The 14,280-nt window shown below is 43.8% G+C and overlaps 1 protein-coding gene across 1 annotated transcript in view; it reads right to left on the bottom strand.

Moving 5' to 3' along the window:
- Window positions 1-14,280, bottom strand: part of LOC121917261 (MORC family CW-type zinc finger protein 1-like) — an 81,034-nt gene extending 66,754 nt beyond the window's left edge. The window contains exons 1-5 of the mRNA XM_042443044.1: window positions 14,105-14,280; window positions 11,775-11,828; window positions 7,143-7,177; window positions 5,340-5,408; window positions 2,421-2,461 (exon numbers count right to left, since the gene is read on the bottom strand). Coding sequence (XP_042298978.1) covers window positions 2,421-2,461; window positions 5,340-5,408; window positions 7,143-7,177; window positions 11,775-11,828; window positions 14,105-14,184 — 279 coding nt within the window. The 5' untranslated portion in view covers window positions 14,185-14,280. The remainder of the gene's footprint in view (window positions 1-2,420; window positions 2,462-5,339; window positions 5,409-7,142; window positions 7,178-11,774; window positions 11,829-14,104) is intronic.

The raw sequence follows: 14,280 nt of genomic DNA, 5'->3' as shown, positions 1-14,280 counted from the left end.
GAATTTTCTGACCTTGAGTTTGGACATTTTATTCGTTCTTTACTACTCATTTTTCAGTGGGGTATTTATACCCTTTTAGAAATTTTACTGGCTTTTCTATTTGAGGGTGTAATTTATCCCTTATTTCTTCACAGTTGTGTGTTTTGGTAATTGGAGGTGGGTTATATTTTACATACATAAATATTTTCTTTGGTAGAACCCTTCAGTTTGGTTTTATATTGAAATATAATCAGGTGAATCATGCTGATATTGAAGTTGATGTAATCATGTCTTTTAAGAGTACAATCTGATCTGATCTGATCTGGGATACTGCTGAATCACAGAGAAGGATTACAGTTGGAGATTTAAATTGTAACTTTTGTGCTTAGCAGGTGACCACTGTTCCCCCATGACTCAACTCTTTAAAGATATTTGTCTTATGAAGGGATAGGAGGACACTGGCACCAATAGAGGAAGAGTTCTCTCTCACACAATGTTTGACCAGGCTGTGCTTTAAATCGCCTCCTTGCATTTTGTAGTGATTTAGAACAAGTCAGATTAGGCCAGGTGTCACCATCAGATCCAGTCACACCCAGAACAACCAGAAGCTGTTAAGATGTTCTGCTTAGGGTTGGAGGCATTTGTCTGGCAAGGCTTGAAATAGAACCACCCCCTTCAAGCCTAGGTTGCTAAAAATAGTGAGCCCCAGTCTCCATTTTTTTTGCATCTGCTTTAAATGTTTAACATAACGAAGCCCCAGGACCCACATGCTGATCACTGCTGCCTGTGCAAAGCTGCCTTCTCCTCCAGCGAAGGAAGCTGGCACACCAAGTTTCAAAGAATTAATTTGTCACAGTGGGGATTCTAAGAACACCTGATACACACATTGTGGGAAGAGTTTATTTTAAGCACTGGTTAACCTAAGCTGCAAGAGACATGCTTCGCAGTTATCTTCTTGGCACCAGCTTGAAGCAGCCATGATCCTGTCTTACCCTATAAGCTGTTTGTACTTAACACCCAAAAAGAAGAGGGAGGGATGTTCTCTCCTGGCAGAAGGAAACAATTAGATGAAGCAAAAGGGCATTTTGTGCCAAGTTACTTTCACTGCAGCAAAACGTTTCCTGAAAACACAAATGGACACTGCAAAGGAGCTCCCAATGGTACAAATGTGTCACAGACCTGACATCCAGGGCATGTTAACTTGATCTTTCAAAATTGGTGCTAAGATCCAAGCTCCATCCTATACAAGTAACTAGTGTCTCTCTCTCTTTTTTAAACATTTATACAAAACTGCATGGGTATGCTGAGTTGGCTTGGGCCATAGCATTGAAGGGAGGAAGACTTAATCTAGGGACTGGGAATTCCAGAAACTGTGGACATCAGCTTCTAGAAGCCCAATCCAGGCAATGATGAGGGATTTGAGGAGCTATAGTCCAAAACATCAAGTCAAAGGTTGTCTACCCCTTACTGTTTTTTCCTTAACCTTTTCCTCTCTTGCTGTTTCCTCAATCAGAACTGGTCCCCTGAAGCTAAACAGGGTAGAGTAGGGCAGGTAGAGGCATAGCACAGGCACCTATCACCCACTCAACACCTGCTTGAGGGTGGTGGGTGTGGGGGTTAACTGTATCCTCTAGGAGAAAAGGAAGACAGTAGTATTTTGAAAAAACAAAGCAAAAAACAAACAAACAGCATATGGGAAAAGGTTAAATGTCCCTCCCTTCAGTTGCAGCCTTCAAGCAATTCATAACCCATGACTTTTAAAACTTTAGAAATGGCAGCAACAGACCAAAGTATTATCTTTGTGATCACATGTGTGTCTCTCAAATGCATATAATATACACCCAAGATTGGGAAAAAAAATCCATGACTGTGCTAATCTTCCACAAGTTCACATAACCGATTTCAAATGGGAGGAGAACTTATATATAGCTGAAGAAGCTCAGTGGTTCTGTTCCTACCTCTCGAGAAGATTCCAGATGGTGGCACTGGGAGACAGTTGCTCCTCTAATAGAGAGCTAAAATTTGGCATCTCTCAGGGCGCCATCCTGTCTCCCATGCTGTTTAACATTTACATGAAGCCGCTGGGTGAGACTGTCCAGTCATGAGGTGGGGTGTTATCAGTATGCCGATGACACCCAAATATATTTCTCTATGTCTCCAACTGATGCAGTAACTAAGGATGGCATCTCTCCTCTGAATGCCTGTATTGGGGCGGTAATGAACTGGATGAGGGAAAAACAACTCAAGTTGAATCCAGATAAGACGGAAGTACTTGTTATTGGAAACTCGAACCCTGGAATGGAGTTATGTCAGCCAGTTCTAGATGGGGTCACAGTTCCCCTGAAGAACTCTGTCCACAGCTTGGGGGATGCTCCTTGACTCGTCGTTCCAGCTGTCAGTGCAGGTGGATGCGACAGTCAGGAGCACTTGCTACCAGCTTCGGCTGATACATCAGCTGCACCCATTCCTGGAGCCAGGGGATCTTGAAACAATAGTACATACACTGGTAACCTCTCACTTAGACTTCTGTAATGTGCTTTACTTGGGGCTACCTCTGTGCCAAGTTCAGAAACTTCAGATGGTACAAAATATGGCAGCAAGACTAATCACAGGTACTTCCCAGAACAATCATATAACACCTGTTCTGAAGTCCCTTCTGAAGTCCCTGCCAATGAGTTTCTGGGCAAGGTACAAAGTGTTGGTGATTACCTTTAAAGCACTACATGGCTTGGATCCAGAATACTTAAGGGAATGCCTTCTTCAGTACTGCCTGTCCCACATATTAAGGTCAAGGCCGCAAGGAAGGGAGGCGCGCGCCAGAAGAAAACAGTGATGTGCGCTCTTGTGGCGTGCACGCCGCGCGCTACAGCGGGCACAAGCCCCATTCATTTGAATGGGATTTGAGCATCCACGTTTTTTCCCTTACGTGGGGGGGGGGGGGGGGGGAGGGGGCTGGAACGGATCCTCTGCATAAGGGAAGGGACAACTGTATTGTGACCATGACTATGCCTATATCCTGAATAAGTGTGCAAACATTCTCAGCAATACATTTGTATATACCCAAATATTTTAATCTGTATAATATCTTAGCCAGTCTTGTGATTTTTTTTTTTCATCTGTTGTTTTTTATCATGGTTATTAATGGAATTGTCCAGAATCCAAGGATGTACTTCTACTGGATTCCACTGTTAATACTAGAGTTGATGCCCCCCCGTTCCCTACTGTAGCCTCACCCCATGCACTCTTATAAGACAGCTCAGTGCGGCTGTGAGCCCACAGAAGACTGGAGTAGGAGTGTGAAAGAAAGGAATTCCTGATTCTGCTGACAATGGATAGAGAAATACATCACTGGCTTAAGAAATACACAGAATCATAGAATTAGAAGAGACCACAAGGGCCATCCAGTCCAACCCCCTGCCATGCTGGAACTCAAAATCAAGGCATCACAGACAGATGGCCATCCAGCCTCTGTTTAAAAACCTCCAAAGGAGATTCCACCACACTCTGAGGGAGTGTTTCCCCTGTCTAACAGCTCTTACTGTCAGAAAGTTCCTCCTAATGTTTAGGTGAAATCTCTTTTCCTGTAGGTTGCATCCATTGTTCTGGGCCCTATTCTCTGTAGCAGCAGAAAACAAGCTCACTCCATTATGGTTTTTTGTTTTAGGATTTTAAAAATGTATTCTCTACAGATGTTTTACACTATCCAGAAATTTGATCTGACAAAAGGTAGTACAGATAAGTTTAAACTAAATAAACAGTTCAACAGTGGAATCTATTACCGCAAAACGTGGTTGTATCCACCAATACAAAAGAGAATTTGATAAATTTATGGTGCACACACTATGGCTTCTTGCATCATTCAGGGTCAGAGTCAACATGTCACTCCTTGAATATGGCTTTCTGGGAAAGAGTGGAAATGCCCTGATGACATGGGTTTTCTACAGACTTCTACTTGTCCAGTGTGGTAGTGGTGGTGGCATGTTGGACTAAATAGGCCTTTAGTCTTACTCATAAGGATATAGGCAGCAGGTTTGCACTGTGTCACACTTTTAGTCCATGTAACCTCCTTTAATCAACTCTGACTGGTTGAAAATGTCTAATATTTCAGGCAAAATTCTTTCCTAGCCCTACCTGGAGATCACTGATGGTTTCTCGCTTAAATTCTAATTATGCCCAGACCAGTTTAGCTTCCAAAATTGGATAAGGTGGGTGTGTTCAGGATAATAAAGATGGCAAACAATCCTCTTTTTAAGCTAAACTGATATTTTGATTGGCAGCATTATATGCACACATGCACACAGACACACCATTAATGGGAGTTCAGAAAACAGGCTCCTATCAGAATGTTGCGAACTGGAAGTCCAGTACCTCTTAACAGAAACTGGGAGATAGAGATGCTGCCAAGATTTGTGGCAGGGCTTGATTCCTTCAGGTTCATGCTTGTTGCATATATATGTCTTTGCTCAGAATTACATATTGACAATTATTATTTATTGCATGTAGAACCTAACTTTCCAGTAAGGGGCTCAAGGCAGATCCATGGTCACCCCCATTTTACATTCACAACAAACCTGTGAAATAAGTAAAAGTGAAAGACATTGAGGCTTAAGGGCACACATGAACTTCATGGCTGCATGCAGTGGTGGATGGTGCCGTCCAGGTCAGTGGGGTGGTGAAGTTACTCCAGATTTTATATAGATTTGTAGGAGCTACCCAAGGCAAAGAACCCATTTAGGAATGTGATTCAGCACCCTTTAAAGAGAATTCCTTTGAAGTCTGGACCAATGGTTCTTAACATGTGAGCTATAGACCCTCTAGGGGGCCACAGTATTCTCACAGAGGGCCCATGAAGTCTGCTCAGCCCACCTCCTCTCCTCAGAAGAGCAGCCATATGACAGGAGCCAAGGCAAAGGCTTGATGGGTCTGCACACTGCCATTCAACCCACTCTAGCTGCAAACAGCTGGGAAGAAGCAAGAGAAAAATCTTCCTTCCCTCTCTGGCACCTCTGAGGTAAAATTTAACAGATGCTGCAATTGTTAATGATTCAGTGTTCAAGTCCAGAATCTAATGATGATTCAATGTGTTGTTGTTGTTAGGGTTTTACATCTTGAGTTAAGTCAGGGGGAGGTGGAATCTGTGGCAACAAAATATATTTAAATGGTATCCCTAGTAAAGAAAAGGTTAGGAACCACTGGTCTAGATTAAAACCTGCAGCAGATTCCTTACCCTAACAGCATAAGAACCATTAGCCACACTGGCTGCATGGAACTATTAATGCTGGTTTTCCAAGTCCTAGTTCAGTACTTCAAGCATTAGACGACATCAACACTCAACACAATGCATACAGGTATTAACTTACGTGGGGTCATGCCACATCCATCATCCAAAAAGCACAACGTAAATCCTCCTTGTAGATTAACATTATCCACTATAAAAAAAACACAAAAGTACTTAATAAACAGCTGTTAATAAAAATTTTCAAGTCATAATTAAAGTGAAAATATTTGACAGGAACATGGAAGTCCCTTGTACCTAGCTCCTTTTTGCAGTAACTATGTTATGGAGTGACTGAATAATTTCACTCTTTCTGCTATGTAACTACAGTTACAGCAGTTTAGCCCCACTACTTTAATGCATTTTATTATGGTTAAGTCCCATTACATACTATGGCATAGTTAAATGGTGTCACTTATACAAAATGGCAAAATCAAGTTTTGCTTTCTGGAAGGTTTTCTTGGGGACGGGGGATATTTTCAAGCCATTGATGGTGGTATCCATGGATGCAGAATCTTTGGATATGGAGGATCGACTATAATCAGGTGCCATGTAAAAAAGAGTTTTTGATCATACGTACAGGAGACTCCAAAAGGCTGACATACACATAGAATCTATGCAGACACCACCCTGGTTCCTCCTGAGTGCTTTGGGCTACAATTCTCATCAGCTACAGTAATCATGAGCAATGATTCGGGAGATGAGCATGGCAACCCAAAACATCTGAGGTAGCCAGACTTGGGAAGGCATATGAAAATTAAAGAAGTAGTGAGTAACTACATTATTCCATTAGCCCACTCCTTATGTCAATATGTAGTCATATGAACACTTTTAAAATTCAGCAACATGTCACCCCCTAATTGTGGGCCTTCTGGATCCTGGGTTTTTGTAATAAAAACTCATTAATCTTGAAGTACCCTATGCACTATTCACAATTAGTTCACTATTAACTACATATCAAAGTGGCTCCATCCACATACAAAAGGGATGTATCAGCAAGCCTGGGAAATTCAAGGGTCTGTTAGAAGCACAAGAAATCATGTCCAGAGAAGGATGCCCCAAATGGTAAAAGGTCTGGAAACCATGCCCTATGAGAAGTGGCTTTAGGGAGATGTGTATTTAGCCTGGAGAAGAGAAGGTTAAGAGATGACATGATAGCCATGTTTAAATATTTGAAAAGATGTCATATTGAGAATGGAACAAGCTTGTTTCTGCTGAACGTTTCAGAACAATGGATTCAAGCTACAAGAAGAGATTCCACCTCAACACTAGGAAGAACTTCCTGACCGGAAGATCTGTTTGACAGTGAAACATGCTGCCTCAGAGCGTGGTGGAGTCTCCTTCTTTGGAGAATTTTAAATAGTGGTTGAATGGCCATATGTCAGGGGTGTTTTGATTGTGTATTCCTGTATGGCCAGGGGTTTGCAATAAAACAGTGGTAGTCGCATCATTTTAGAATCATTAATAACAAAGGATAGCCACTTTACAGAGCTAATGAACAGCAAACTGCTGTGTTAGATGCAAGCAGCCAATGGACACTTGAAGATTTGTACAATTTGCATGCATGGAAATGGGCCAAAGCCGTGACTAATTTCTTTTAACAGGGATTGTATTACAGAACTCTCCATATGCCACTGTTTTCACCTACACTGACAGGTTCATTGCCATATAAGACAGAAAAACCAGTGACTTCTATTCAGGTGTATTTCTCCACAGACTTTAACAGAAAGGTCAAAATTTGCTTATGTCACAGCTATCTTAAATTTGCCCAAGGAACATTTTCACACAGGAATAAATATTCAATTTGTTTTCAAAGTAAATAGACAAATGAGATAATTAATATACACAAGCAAAGATGCTTTCAAAACACTATTTAAATAGAACTCACCAGTAAGTATGTCCAATCTGGTTGCACCAGCATCCCTAAAACATATTGTTTAACACAAGTATAGACAAAAATAAAACACTGTAAAATTAGCACAAGCAAATAAATACAGAATGAATTCTCACTAATGACTAAGAAGATTTCACTTCACAATACATATAAATATAAGTATAAAGTATTCATAAGTCACTTTAGTGCAGAAGTGAGAATCATGTAGCCCTGCAGATATTGTTGGATTGCCTCTCCTAGCAGTCTTCATTGCTGACTACACAGACTAGAGTTGTTGTGAATTGTAGTTCAACTACATCTGGAGATCTCCATGATTCTTACCCAAATTTACTGTAATATCAACTCACCCAAGACTAGCTTCAATGTTTAAGGTAATACAAAGATGAACACGCCAATGGGACAAAAATCAAGTCATTGCAAATAGACAGACAGACAGACAGACTCTAATATGGTATTTTGCATATCTAATTTTCTCCATCTCCAAGGTCACTTTGTTCCAATATAATGTACTAATAAGCAAGTCAATGCAACATGCTTCAATACAACATACCAGGCTTTAGTGTTAGCACCAGTTACAACACAACACTGGTAATACAGTTACAATGAGCTATGTGTGGAAAGCCAGGTTCTGGGCCAATTGGGGGAAATGTGTGACTCCACAGATTGCAGCTCACACCATCCTTAGCCAGAATAGCCACATCTGGAGGGCCATACATTCCTCAGCCCTTCATTTAGGCCCATCATGGCAAACCCATGGCACACATGCTGGTTCTAGCACGCAGCTTGGTCCGCCAGGGCATGGCAGCCACCTGTGGAAGAGAAGGGGTCGGGGTATGAGTGCTTGAGCGTGGCCCGGCTCCTTGTCTTGGGCCAGTTTGCCCTGGGACAACGGAGCCGCAAGGAGCCGGCCAGCAGCGCCAGCATTCTGGATGAAAATCCCACCCTTGTGATTGGGGTTCTGCGAACTGTAGTTTGTTGCTGTGTGCCAAGTTGTTTCCAACATATGACAATCTTAAGGCAAACTTATCATGGTGGTTACTTGTCAAGGTTTGTCCAGAGGAAGTTTGTGGCAAGGGAGCATGGAGAGGAGGAAGAGGAAGGTAGGAAGAGGAGGGAACTGGCACTGGCACCAGGGTGGTTACTAGCAGATATACGTATGTCATTTTTTGATTGTTGTTGTGTGCCTTCAAGTCGTTCCAGTTATGCCCAATGTCCCCATTCCCCCAGGCTCCCTCCCTCCCTCTCCTGGTGGCCAGTCCTTCTCCTTGGTACCTGTGAGTGGGTAAGTGCCAAGGCCATTTGTTCTCCTCTTCTGTTCTCCCCAGCCCATGCCTTTTGCACCCCCCACTGCACAATAACCCCCCCATGGTGTGGACTGGGCCAGAGAGGGTCCTGCTGCTGGTGCTGGTGGGCTGCTGGTGTTTCTTTTCCACCTCCGCCTCTGCGGCCGGAGGGGGGGACTCCTTCAGCCCCTCCGGTGCCCCTCTGGTCCAGGAAAAGGCAGAGACAACCAGGAGAACATCTTTTCCCAGGTAGGCACTCGCAGGGCGGGAAAGGGGAGCTCCCCTCGGCTCCCTCGCCTTTTCCTCCTAGAGGATGTTTCCAGGGCTCTCTGGCCAAGGCGCTTCTCGGGGGTCTTGGCTGCTGGGGGTCTCCAAGCCCCCACCGAGCTGTGGCAGTCCCAAGGCAAGGGCTTCTTTGGCAAGGATGGGCCGGAGAGGGGGTTTGTCCTTGCCTCCACCTAAGGCTAAGAGAGTGTCATTTGGTGCTCAAGGCCTCGGTGGCTGAACAGTGATTCGAACTATGGTTCCCAGAGCTAAAGGCTGGCTACCTCTGCGCCCCAGTCTGGCTCCCTTCAGGGCACGATCTAATGGAGGGGGGACTCCTCTGGGAGAGACATGTGAGTCCAATGGGGCTCCCCTGTGGGGAAAGGGACTTTTGCTCAGCCTGCCTGGGCCTCATAGCTTAGGGCTCCAGGTTCCTTCAGAGTAGCTGGGGGTCCCAGGGTTTTTTTTTTTTTATTTTTTTTTTTTTTTTTTTTAACTTTTTTTTGGCAAGATTGCTTCAGAAGAGGTTTGCCATTGTCTTCCTTTGAGGCTGACAGAGTGTGACTCCTTGTTTCCAAATTATGGTGTCTTTAAAGTGAACCTATCCTGGGCTTTTTTTGGCAATGTTTGTTCAGAGAGGATTTTCGCTATTGCTTTCCCCTAAGGTTCAGAGTGACTTGCCCAAGTGGGTTTCATGACCTGAGGCTGAGAGAGTGTGCCTTGGGGGTGTATGGTGCCTTCAAGTTGTTCCTGGAGACCCTAAGGAGAAACTACCACGGAGTTACCTTCACAAGATTTACTATCGGCAGGAAAGAGGCTCAGAGCTGAGTTTTTAAAACCCGGTGGGTGGAAGGGCTGTAGACGCCATTGCCAGATGGGAGGCTTGTGACTTGGGTATGAATTCAGAGAACAAGCCCTGTTAGTCTGGAATATTAGCTAAAAACACTCCTAGAAATGTCAGTTCATGCTTAGCCATGCTCAAAATGGAGAACGTTACAAAATAAATGTTGAAAAACACTTCTATAAATATAAATCTATACTTTTTAGCCTTGGTAAAAATGGAGGACATTTAAGAAAACCTCAGGGTATGACAAAATAAAAGCTAAAAACATTAATATATAAATGTAAATTCATGCTTCTTAGCCACTGGGGGGGACATTCAAGAAAAATGGAAGATATGACAACATAAAAGCTAAAACCAGTCAGAAATATAAATTCAGTTCATCAGGTTTATTTACACCTATATTAAATGTAGTTGTTGTGCCTTCAGGTTTTCAAGATTTGTTCAGAAGGGATTTCTGCCGTTGCCATCATTTGAGGCTGAGACTGTGTGACTTGCACAAGGTCACCCAGTTGGTTTCATGGCTGAGCTGGGAATGGAACCCAGGCCTCCAGAGTCATAATCCAACATTCAAACCATTAAACCATGCTGGTTCTCACTTTATTGTGTACGCAGTTGTATTTTTTTTGATGAATGCTAAGATGTCTTGTTGGCTTGCAATATACTTGCAGAACTGAGGATGATACAGACTTAAAATTGTAATTTACTAGCCACAAATTCTTGACTGAGTCTATAAATTTTTTATTATATTAATATTTTTTATATTTAAATCATTCCTTTCATTTGTCCATTGTGCTGAAAGTAAGGAAAAAAACCTACTTAACGTTTGCAGTGTCCTCAAGGAGCTCACTGCCTAACATGGTTGCTGTCATTCTCCCCTCTCAGAAACAAACACACCCTGATCTCTGGGTGTGAGGCTTATCTGCTGCTGCTGCTGCTCCAAGGAAAACAGGAACTGCCCAGGAAGGATTTGTAAAGGTCCTCCATTTTGAGCATGGCTGAGAAGCATGGATTTATATCTATATGGGTGTTTCTAGCTCAGGGCTACCAGACGTGGTCCTCCTCCTTTTCAGGACCTGGCCTCCATTTCAATCTCCTGTCCATGAAGGATTCCAAAAAGTCCTCCATTTTGAGCAGTGGTGAGGATGGATTTAATATTTCTATGAGTGATTTGTTTTGTTTTGTTTTTATTTTAAGCTTTTATTTGGTCAGGTCCTCCATATTTTCCTTGTGTGTTTTGCCCCTAGAAGTCCTGCCTCTGGAAGTGTCACCCCCAGCACCTGGTGACTTCTGGTGGTGGACCGCCACTATATTTGGGCTGTCGAGGTCTAAAAGGTTCGCCATCACTGATCTAGGCTTTGAAACTCGAGAACATCAAAGATTCCATTAGTTTTGTGTCATCTGCAGACCTAATAAAGATTTTGTCCATCTCATTATCTAATCAAAACATTGAAGGCCTTAGTGGGGTGTAGTGTTCTGAATGTTGGACTACAACTCTAGAAATCAGGGTTCAATTCCCCACTTGGCCATGGAAACCCACTGGGTGACCTTGATGAGTCACACACTCTTAGCCCAGAAAACCCCGATAGGTTTCCACTTAGAGATGTCATAAGTTGGAAATAACTTGAAGGCACACAACTATTACAACAATGGCCCTGGATCAGAACCGTGAAGCACTCAACGAGTCTTCCTTCCAATTCAAGTGCAGGTGTCATAGGAAAGTGGATTTTCTTGTCTTGATGTCTTCCATGCATCCTGGAAAGCAACTCCCATAATCTCTGTCTCATCTTGAATGGGGAGAATGGGAGTTGTGGCCTTTGGAGAGGCTGCAGCAGAGACATTACAAAAAAACATATCTTATCCCCAACCAGATACAGTTGCGTTTCAGATTGTAAATTGGTTTTATCACATTGTAATTTTTGCTACTGCCGCCAGGCAACTGCAACCAGCATGCAGCCCAGCCGATTTTCAAACAAGGAAAGCTCCCGCCTAAGCAGGCTCAGCGCAGCTGGGACCCGGGCTACATGTGGGTTGCAGTCGCCTGTCAGCAGTGGCAGTGTTTTGAGTGTGATAAAAAAAACACTTGCAATCCAAAACATAACTGTATCCCATCGGGAATAAGACAATTTTTTTGTAATGTGATAATCTCCCTAGATGGATTTAGCCACAAAGCACTCTCCAGTCCACAAAGTTCTGTAACTTCTATTAAATCTAATTCATAAATGGGGTAATGCTTACCGGGAATTGTCAATCAGTTCAGCCACGGCTCCAAACAGGAAGTCGTGTGTTGTGCTAGAAAGAAAACAGGGACATACTAAGGCCATTTTGAAAGACAAAGTCAAAAATCGTAACAGAAGTAAACAATTTTAAGCACTAGTCTGTGTTTGTGAGATACACATCCTCTTTGTAATTACAGAATGTGAATTGATCTAGATGTGCTTTAAGGCATGGTTAGGATTCTTGTGGCTCTCCAGATTTTGACTAAGGTCCAAAATACACTGTAGAAACAATCTCGTAAGAGACCGCTTTAACTGCCCTGACTAAGTGCTAGGGAATCTTAAGAATTGTAGTTAATTGTAGCACCAGAGCAATCTGACAGAGATATTTACAGTTTCCAGAATTCCCTAGCATGGAGACATGACAGTTAAAGTGGTCTCAAACTGGATTATTTCTGCAGTGTGTTTTGGACCCCCATCCCAGCAGCCTTAGCTAGTATAACCAAGGATGAGGACAGCTGGTAATTCCAGCCCAACAACGTAAGGGAAGCCCAGGAATCCCACTCTTGTTTTAAGGTGCTTTTGTCCGCAGCCTGGAAAAAAATTACCCCTTTGGATGCCCTCCAATTCAAACAGACTTTCAAGTTCTGGTTTCACACACTATAAGCGAGTGGATACTAATTTACCACTTACCAGCGATTGTTACTGCTGAACAAGACCCTTGATAGCAATAGGCTGGAGCCTCCTGCAGTCCAGTCTTAGGTCAAAAACACACTGCAGAAATAATCCAGTTTCAGCCACTTGAAATTCCCCGGCTCAGTGCCAGGGAATCCTGGGAATTGTAGTTCCTTGTGGCACCAGAGCTGTCTGACAGAGAAGGCTATGTCCCACAAAACCACCGTTCCCTAGCCTTAAGCCAGAGCAGTTCAAGTGTCACAGAATGATAGAGTTGGAAGAGACCGCAAGGGCCATCCAGTCCAACCCCATTCTGCCATGCAGGAAATCTCAATCAAAGCATCCTCGACAGATGGCCATCCAGCCTCTGCTTAAAGACCTCTAAGGAAGGAGACTCCGTCAAACTGGATTATTTCTGTGGTGAGATTTGCACTTTAGGAGACTATCACATCGGAAAAAAGAGACGGGAACATAAGTGATATGCTCCCGCCAATATTGCGCGATAATATGATGATTATCACACGACATAAAGAGGAATTCTAGTGCCGGTTTTTATTCATGGAAAATCCCCACGAATAAAAAGTGGTGCTAGAATTCCTCTTTATTCACTGGATAATCGCGATGTTGTGAGACATCGTGTGATAATGATTGCATTATTGCACGATATTGACAGACACATACCTCTATGCTCCTGTCTTTTTTGCCAGTGTTCTGGATCCAAAGTCAATGGCTATAGGATTGCAGCCCCTGCCTGCTTCACACCGCCACCCCTGGCTTCAGTATTTGGCTTTTCCATCCAAACTCTTCCATCAGTCTGTTGTTGTGTTTTTCCTGATCGGGACACCCAGTTTTCCCATGCTGTTTAAGATGAAACAAACAGGCAATGCTGGGACCAGCCCAGTAACAAAACCACTGATGGAAGAGTTTGAATGGGAAAACAAAACATATGCACTGGAGAAGTAATCCGTTTTGACTTCGCTTTAACTGCCATGGCTCAGTGCTATGGAATTCTGGGAACCGTAGGATGCCATGGCCCCAGATCCTTTCCTTTGATTCGAACCTTGTTCTCCAGTCATAGTCCAATGCTGAAACCTCTATGCCACACTGGGCATATGCCATGGAAACAATGCAGTTTTGGCACCTCTTTAGCTGCCATGGCTCCATCCTGGGAGGAGGGCCTTGTAAAACTATAAATCCCAGGATGCCACCGGATGCTTAAACCTGCATCAAAAGGCATTATGATTTCTTACAATGTAGTTAATGATCCTCAAACTCTGGCCCTTCAGGTGTTTTGGGACTTCAGCTGCCAGAAGCCCCAGCCAGATTGGCCAACAGTCAGGAACTCTGGGAACTGAAGTCCAAAACCTCTGGAGGACTTAGGTTTGGGAAACATTGATCCCCAAACTCTGGCTGCATCCACACTGGAAAAACAACCCGGTTTGGAAGCGCTTTAGGTCTTGGTCTGGCTCATGGCTATGGAATTCTGGGAGTTGGAGTTTGTTGTGGGGCACAACAAACTCCAACTCCCAGAATTCCATAGCAAGAAGGCAGACAAAGAGTTAAAGCGCTTATTTCTCCAATGTGGACGCAGCCTGGAATCTAGAAACCAGACGCGTGGCCAAAGGAGCCACTACTTCCATGTCTGTCCCTGAGGCTCCCTGAGGCGGCCCCACTCACGAGTTGGCGTGGAGGTACTCCAGGCGCAGCTCTGCCCGGCAAAGGGAGCCATAGGGCTGCTGGGACTCCTCAGACATCATCCCTCTGCCTCGCCCGCCTCAGGGGCCCAAGGCCCAGAAGCCACGCTCTCTCTCTCTCTCTCTCTCAATCCTCGCTGCGGAGGCCGCATGCCCCAG

The sequence above is a fragment of the Sceloporus undulatus genome, unplaced genomic scaffold (genome assembly GCF_019175285.1).
Source record: "Sceloporus undulatus isolate JIND9_A2432 ecotype Alabama unplaced genomic scaffold, SceUnd_v1.1 scaffold_13, whole genome shotgun sequence".
NCBI classification, from domain to species: domain Eukaryota; kingdom Metazoa; phylum Chordata; class Lepidosauria; order Squamata; family Phrynosomatidae; genus Sceloporus; species Sceloporus undulatus.
Note: the sequence above shows the minus strand (reverse complement) of the source record. Positions and strands in the feature narration are given on the sequence as shown.